Here is an 8790-nt window from a genome sequence, read left to right on the forward strand (position 1 = left end):
GCCCAAACTGGATAACAAAACTGGGCTAAGGACCGAGCCCAAGGACGCAACACTACTAGACTCAACAATCTCCCCCTTTGTGTCAAATGGGGTGAGACTTTACTTCGGTGGAAGTTGAGGAGTTCGCTTCACAACCTTGAATAATTTTGGAATGATGGCAAGAATATTTTGTCTGAAAGACATATACCACCGAAGCATATCTGAGAACAGCTTCTTGTCTACCTCACTATTTTGATCACACCCATGGATAAGCTCAAGAATGTGCTCCAAATAGGAATTTGAAAATAGATGTTTGTTAGCCAGAGCAAATAAGCATCTTTGACCTTCGCCTCTAAGAAACATGATGGTGTGAGATTGTGGATTAATTTTCCTTTAACCATCAGCTTAGTGTCACCTGCCTTCCCAACTGGTTTGATTAAGGGCCTCTTGCATATAGCAGTGGCAATCTCCTGATCCATCTTTGCCACTTCATGAATGTAACATACTAGCATACACTTGATGTGATCAATGATGGGCTCATATTCTTTCTGATTGGAGAGTAGGATGTTGTTCAGGAGAATCCAATCGTGTGGATTCAGATTTGGCAGATTAGCAAGGGAAATCATATGGACCGAACCATCTGATCCTCGGGTCACTTTGAACTTGATGTTAATGAACTTCCCTGCTGTAGTAGGTTTCATCACCTTAACTGTTGTGATCTTCTTGTTGTTCCAAGTTAGGTACTGAGGTTGAGAGAATTCATGATAGTATTCAAGTAAGTCTTGATCAACCTTCGGGTCAGGAGAAGGAACCGCCACTATAAACTTAAAGCAGTGAAAGATGAAGGCTCTACGAGTGATTGGCATATCAAATTGAGAATCTTTAGAATTCTCGACATTAAATGAAAGAACGGGCTCCAGCCAATGTGAACTTGGAGTTTCAATAACCTCCTTTCGTAGCCTTTCCAACGTCCACAGAGGAAACATCGATTTCCTCTGATTAAGCAGATTCACTTCTCTCTTCTCATTTTCCTTATTAATGGCTTCAGTGACTTTTTCCTTAATCTTCTAAGCAGTGGGATTGGCTTTGAGAGGACTTGGTTTAGGAACCGTTTCTTCAATATCAACCTTCGGTTCTTGTGGTTTCGTTTTCGGTTATTGAGGGTTCGGTTGATGTGCTTTTGGCGGTTGAGATGAAGACTTCGGTGGTTAAGATGAAGACTTCGTCTTTTCTCCCTCTTGTTGCGGAGAGACAATGGACTCCGGAACACCCTCTATCCTGCTTAGAATATCCAGAGCAGTTCATAACTTTCTCAGCCAAATGATGTCAAACCGAGATGGTAAGAACGGAATCTTAGGCTTCAAGAAGATGAAGAAGAATAAAGTGAACATTACCAATAGAGCTTTTAACCACAGACCGCTCCGAACATAGTGCTTCAAGTTCCTTGTTCGCTTGATTGAGCTTGAGATTTTGGGTTTTGAGTTAAGTGGTCTTCAGAGCAAGTTCATCCATCACTCTACTTTCCAAGGCAAGATCTGCCTGAAGTTAATTTAAACGTTCAGAGACAGAAGTTTGATGTTTGATGTGATCAAAGGTGAGGTTCTTGCGAAACATCTGAAAGAGCTCTTTCTCTTGTTGAAGAGATTGAGTGAGGGTCTGAACCGAGGCATTAACCTTGTTAGAATTTTGCTCTGCAGCACCCTGTAAAGATTCAAGGAAAATGTTTGCGTTAAAATTAGTTTATCGACTTTTTCGATCGCTTCCGTGCAAACTTTTGTTGAAGCATCAATAGCGGAAGTGGCTTTGGTGATGGAAGCTTCATGTTCCTTGACCCTAGTGGCCATCAAGCCTTTTATAGCAGACTCAGAAGAGGAATCCTGACTAGAGGAGGAGGCCATAAGCTTATCTAGCTTCTCATTCAGCTCCTTGAGATGGCGCTTGGTGACCGGGGCATCATCATCATCGTCGCTTTGCACCCTGTAGGGACTGTAGTAGAAGGTGTCATAATCAACATTTTCACCACCAAGAACATTATTGGTCTCTGTCGATTGGGTAGGTGATCGAGGTTTGGCAGTAATAGGGGTTTCGGGTACTGAAGTACGAACCCCCGTATCAGGTATGTTGGCCTGAACTCCAGTGGTGGTTGTTGTTGTAGCTTCAGAGAAAATAGGTGTAGGCATGGGAATGGTAGAGGAAGGTTAAGATGTGATTATTAGGAAAGTGTGAGGTAAGGAAATAGGAATGGAAATAGGTGGAGGAAAAGGTTCTTGGGAGTGAACATGTACCTCTGGTGTAGGCGAATGAGGTAGTGTACCACCACGAACCGAACCTTCATCATCTGACGTTTCTCTCTCAGATTCGCTAGGAATGGTGGGTTGATGACCAGTAGGCACGTACTCAGAGTCGGAGTCACTTGATGATTGAAGAATAAGCTTCCTAGCAGGTTTCTTGACCTTCTTCTTCTTGGGTTGGAAAGGTGCTGCCTTCTCAGATTTTCGCTTCTTTGGAGTCTGAACCTTTGATACTCGACCTCCTTTATCCCCCTTTTTTGCTTCTTGCTTCTTTCCCCTCTTAGCAAGTTTTTCTGCTTCCTCAATAGATTTTATCATTCCAGGAGTAAGTTCCCTTGGGCCAGAAGAGGGGAGCTTCTTGTACTCCTGAATAAGCTTGCTCGCAAGGGACACACAAGCATACATTGACTCAGGAATTGAGCCAACGAAGAGAAACTTCGACAGATGAGTGACAATGATGTTTATGGTATGAAATGTAGCAATGGAGGAGAGCAGTGAGTCTGCCATGAGAGGAACATGATAACGCTCCATAATCTATTGAGTGACAATGGTCCAAAACTGGGCACATGAAATTTATGTGTGGCGAGAAGAAGATGACAAACTTTGGACAAGATGAAGCCATAAAACCAAACCATAATCAAGGTTGAAACCATGGTACAACCCATAAAGCAGAGTCATGAAAGACTTGCTAGCACCATCAGATCCTGCACTTTGTTCGGAAAGTCCTTTGAAAAGAAGGGTGGAGAGGCCATTCCATTGAGGAAGAAGGCATGATTTCTTGAAATTGGTCATAGTAGTTAGGGTTTTAATGTACCCCATGTTGTAGAACATCGAGAAAAGTTGACATGTGGAGATGGAATTAGGATTCACCATGGATTCTTCATAAGTAAGCCCTAGCAGCGAGCAAAATCGACTCTTGCAGATTGAAGCCTTCTGGTTGAGAATGTCGAAGTAAATCTTTTCTGCACCTTTGTCGTAGGTAGCAGTGGAATAAATTTGAGATAGGCATTCCATTTGTACGACTTCCACCGTTGATAAAGCTTTGATGAGTGGGGAATACTTAAGACATTCCACCACTTGATACATGTAAGTATCATAAAGGATCGGTGTGAGATCGATCAGCAAGTTCTGGTTGGGCTTGATTGAGAGAAGAGTGGAGCGTGCAGTGGTTTCTTGAATAGAAGAAGATTCTGCCATTATTGAAGCTCGATGAAGAAGAAGATGAACAGTGAATACAAAATTGCCTTCTTTTGCTTGAGATAGTTGAAGTGTCGTAGAGAAGAAAACCACATAAATCAATCCCTTATATACGATTTTGTAGAGAGAGAAAAATCGTGAGCAATGATTCCATTAATTTGGGAAACGATGCCTAAAAAGGCGTGATTAGACAACTAGCAACCCTGATAAAGAAGCTGATGAAGCATGATTAGGTAACGATTCAAATTCATGCGTCTTTCCATACTTATCATCTTTACAAATCACCAATCAATTAGACTTCATGCCGAGTCACCGCTTGAACCTTCAATCGAATATTTATCACAATAATTAACAAAGGCTTTTTATCGACGCATCTCTTCGTTTGGAAATAATTGAATTACATCGTTAAGAAACGAAGCTATATATTTATCAATAGATTATGAGTAACTGAACCAGACTTTTAAAAATACAAGATTTTCGTGAAAGATATAGTCAAAGATAAAGAAATAAATCAATCTATTTGTGACATTTAGTGATGTCATTTAAGACACAAAGTAGTGGATCCTGGGCACGAATCTCTTCCTTCAAAGTCAAGAGATACTTCAAAGTTCTTGTTTGGATTACTGTTGAATTACGATCAAATACTTGTTAAGAAGCATTGAAAAGCATCCTTTATATAAGGCTATTAAGGGTGGCTTTTGCTTCAATTCTGGTTTCGGTACTTGACATAAGAGCAAAATAGAACGAAGTACTTGTGAGACCGATGTGGCATGTTAAATAAGTAGGTTTGGAACATATTCAGTGGCTTGTTGACAGATGTTAATTAGAAATCTCAAAAAAAAAAAAAAAAAAAGGATCCTTTAGCAAGAAAAGTCTTGGTGAAAGACATTTTCATAAGGATCTCTCAAAAATAAAAGAAGATTTCAAGGTACTTCAACAAAAATGGTTTCTTTAATTCAGAGGGTGAAAGCTAGAACATTTAATTGTTCACTGTCAATGCTTTATAGGTTTTAAATTTTGGGTTTCACTTAGCACGTAGTGGCACGAAACTAAGATCATTAACACAGAAGTTGTGTAACTGTAAACCTCAGTGGTAATTGTTGAGGGTCTCAAGGTTTACATTTATGAGATGAAGTATGATGGAGAATAAATTAGAGGTAGTTAAAGAACCGAATGTACCTCTGCTATAAAACATAGACTAAGCAGAAAAACTCTTAACTCAATTTGAGAAGAGTAAGGTAGCTCATGATTAGAGTGAATTTGACAGCCTGATTGGGAAGACATGATTTGTATATATCAAGTCATTAAGGCTTCACTCAAAATCTTTTGAGGTTTGGGTCAACATGCATCAGCATGCTTCTAGGGACACTTAGCTAGTACATAGCTAAAGAATTATACATGCCCCAACTCCATCATTGAGAATAGTCCTTATACACAAATTATATTAAGACTGAAGCAAATTGCAATAAAATGAAAGAAAATATTTTTTAGTTTTGAAGTTTCTAAAAAGAAATAAAACAGAAAAGAAAAATGTTTTTGGATTTTATAAGATTTTCTGAAAAGGAATTAAAACAGAAAGAAAAATATTTGTGAATTTTATGAAAATAAAAAGGAAAAACATAAAATAAATTGTGAGAAAAGAGTATGCATATTATACAACCGAAACCATCACTTGGAGAAGAGAGGCGAACCAAGCCTGGTGAGACCGAACCCGAAATAGGCTGAACATTCGGTTCATTTCGGTTCCCGGAAGAACCAAAACCGAAATGGATCGAGCGTTCGCTCTATTTTGCTTCCAACTTTTATTGAGACAAAAGAGATTTTGGTACAAATTCAGTTTCCACCATTCCTAAGCCTTGTAGATTTTTATTAAAACTTGCTTCAGGCAAGGCCTTAGTGAAGATGTCATCTAATTGATTAGTGGTTTTTACAAAATGAATTTCAACGTTACCATCTTCCACACGATCTTTGATAAAGTGATACCTCAGTGCTATGTGTTTCGTCTTTGAGTGTTGCATTGGGTTATGACAAATCCTAATTGCACTCTCTGAGTCACAATATAGTGGGATTTTCTTCATGTTCAAACTGTAGTCTCGAAGTTGACTTTGTATCCAAATAACCTGAGATGTGCATGATATTGCGGCTATATATTTTGCTTCGGTAGTAGAGAGAGACACACAAGTTTGTTTCTTGGATTGCCAGCTAACAAGTTTGTCGTCCAGAAATTGGCTTCCGCCAGTGGTACTCTTTCGGTCCAATCCACATCCTCCTAAACCAACATTTGAGAATGCTTGGACAAAGAACCCTGATTTGACTGGGTACCACAGACCGATAGAAGAGGTTCGCTTCAAATATTGAAAGATGTTCTTCACAGCTTGCAGGTGAGGTTTGTGTGGATTAGCTTGAAACATGGAACAATAACAAACAGAGAACATTATATCTGGTCGACTTGTTGTAAGATACATTAGAGACCCCATCATTTGACGACAGAGGGTCATGTCAGCAGCCGGTTTGTCTAGAGAAGGTGTTAGCTTTATGCCAAATTCCATAGGAACCTTTACTTTCGAATCTCCCATCATTCCAAGCATGGAAAACAAGGTCTTTGTGTAAGCCTCTTGATTAATAAAAATGCCTTTGTGTCCCTATCTTATATTCAAGCCAAGAAAAAAGTTAATAGGACCCATTGAACTCATTTCAAATTTAGTCTCCATCAACTTCCTAAATTCAGCTGTTAGGCTGTGATTTGTGGAACTGAAGATGATATCATCAACATAAATATGAATGGTCATAAGGTGGTCACCTCTTTCTTACGAAAGAAGGTTGGGTCAACCGAACCTTGTTTAAACTTAGACATTTTGAGAAATCTAGTTAGAGTTTCATACCATGCCCTGGGTGCGTGCTTGAGACCATAGACTGCCTTGTTCATAATGTAGCAGTGATCTGGATACTTCTTGTTCACGAAACTCTGTGGTTGCTCTACATAAACCGTGTCTTCCAATTCTCCATTTAGGAAGGCACACTTTAGATCCATTTGGAATACTTCAAAGTTCTTATGTGCAACATAGGCAAGAAAACTACGAACCGATTCTAGCCTTGCTACAGGAGCGAAGGTATCTTCATAATCTATGCCTTCTTCTTGACAGTAACCTTTCACAACCTATCTTGCCTTGTTGTGTATCACATTTGCTTCCTTATCCATCTTTTTCCTGAAAACTCACTTTAATCCAACCACGAAAGCATCCTTTGGTGTTGGAATCAGTCTCCACATTTTATTTTGCTCGAATTCATTGAGTTCGTCCTACATCGCCTGTACCCAATCAGAATGATCATGTGCAGCTTTGATCGTCTTCGGTTCGACCTTGGAGACAAACGAATTAAACATGCAAAATTCCACTTTAGAGAATAGTGCAACGTGTTTCGCTTTCAGTTGTGATCATGTGAGAACCTTTTCTGTTGAATCACCAATAATTTGTGTTTGTGGATGATCTTTGGTCCATTTGGTGAGTGGAGGGTAATTAGGATCATATGAAGGATCCAGTTTAGCATTTACTTCTTCTTCAAATTCTGACTGAATATCATCATCATTTGTATTCGAATTCTCCCCCTCGAATGATGATACTTCCTCAGCTTCAGGCTCAGAATTCTCCCCCTGGACTTGACTTTCGGTTGGTATTGATGATGATGAGCTCTCCCCCTGGAATGGAGAATATTGGTTATATGGAAAAGACAAACCCTCCCCCTGAATCTGAGAACTACATTTTGGAGGTTCGTTTGTGTCAGGCTATTCAGTTGTTACTGGTTGTTCTTCTGCCATTTTATGTGTTGCATCATCGATTATCTTCTTCAAATTATCTACCTTGTTGTCTGCAACATCAGATTCAGAGAGAATAGCTTTTTCTGGTTCATCAAATAGCAGCATGTACTGCTCAAAGAGGTTTGAAATTGGTACCGTAAGTTGACTAGAGATTGGAAATATTTCCTCCACAGAGCCTTCGGTTGTCTTCAGTTTCTTGACATAGTTATCATCGAAAGTGACATAATAGGTCTCTTCAATTTTCTTTGAACGCTTCTTTAGAACCCTATATGCTTTGGAGGTTAAGGAATAACCTAGAAAGATTCCTTCATCTGCTTTGACATCGAACTTGTTTGATGCTCCTTTGAATTGAAGATGAAGCATCTTGAACCGAACACGTGGAAAAACTTTACATTAGGCTTTCGGATGTTCAAGATCTCATAGGGAGTGATAGAGAAATGTTTGTTGAGATAAGATCTGTTCTGTGTAAAGCACGCAGCAGCAATGGCATCAGCCCAAAAATATAGAGGTAGAGAAGCAAAGCTCAGCATGGTTCGGGCAGCTTCACATAAAGATCGGTTTCGCATTTCGACAATTCCATTCTGTTGTGGAGTATATGGAGCCGAGAAGTTGTGAGTTGTTCCCTTCTCTACAATAAAATCTTCAAAGTCTTTGTTCTTGAACTCCAACTCGTTTTCGCTTCTTATGTTGCAAACTACTTTTCGTAGTTGAACTTCTATCTGCTTGATGAAGAGTTTAAGCTTGGGAGTGGCCTCTAATTTCTATTTCAAAAAGAACACCCAAGTAAACCGAGAGAAGTCATCCACAATGACAAGTATATACTTGTTACCACCAATGCTTTCGATTGAGGATGGACCACATAAATCAATGTGAAGTAATTCAAGTGGTTCAATAAATTTTGTGTTGACTTGAGAAGGATGAGTCTGTCGACTTTGCTTTCCCATTTCACATGCAGCACACATGTGTTCTTTATCGAATTTGAGAACAGGAAGACCTCGAACATGATCTCCAAGCACTAGTTTGTTGATGTCTTTAAAATTGAGATGAGAGAGTCTTCGGTGCCAAATCCAGCTTTCGTTTGAATGAGCCTTCCTTAGCAAGGAGACTGCTGGTTTCCTACATATAGGATTAAGATTCAGAGGGTACATCTCTCCTTGTTTCTTTGATTTCAGCAGAATATTGTTCATCTTCTTTTCAATAATCTTTGATCCATCATCATCGAACGAAAACTTTTAACGGAGTACCAACTACCAGTTGAGAAACACTAATAAGGTTGTGTTGTAAACCTTCCATGTACGCCACTTTACATATTGAGAAATCACCATTGGTGATCATACCATATCCTTTGATCGTGCCAAAAGAATTATTACCATACCTGACACTTCCACCATTTGTAAGGGACCGAAACTCCCTCAGCTCTTCCCTTCTTCATGGCATGTGACGCGAGCATCCACTTTCTATGTAGCATTCATTGTCGAACTGCTCGACACGTATAACCTGCAAAAATTA

General features: G+C 39.5%; 1 protein-coding gene across 1 annotated transcript; it reads right to left on the bottom strand.

Annotated features, from left to right (window-relative positions):
• Positions 1 to 6765: 6765 nt before the first annotated feature.
• LOC145036252 (uncharacterized) lies at positions 6766 to 7644 on the bottom strand. Its single transcript, XM_078984708.1, has 3 exons — positions 7264 to 7644; positions 6913 to 7161; positions 6766 to 6825 (listed from the first exon to the last, which is right to left on the bottom strand). The coding sequence occupies exons 1-3, from the start codon at positions 7642 to 7644 to the stop codon at positions 6766 to 6768; spliced, it is 690 nt and encodes a 229-aa protein (XP_078840834.1).
• Between the last annotated feature and the right edge of the window lie 1146 nt (positions 7645 to 8790).

This window comes from Lactuca saligna, chromosome 3 (assembly GCF_052625555.1).
Source record: "Lactuca saligna cultivar CGN05327 chromosome 3, ASM5262555v1, whole genome shotgun sequence".
Taxonomy (NCBI): Eukaryota; Viridiplantae; Streptophyta; class Magnoliopsida; order Asterales; family Asteraceae; genus Lactuca; species Lactuca saligna.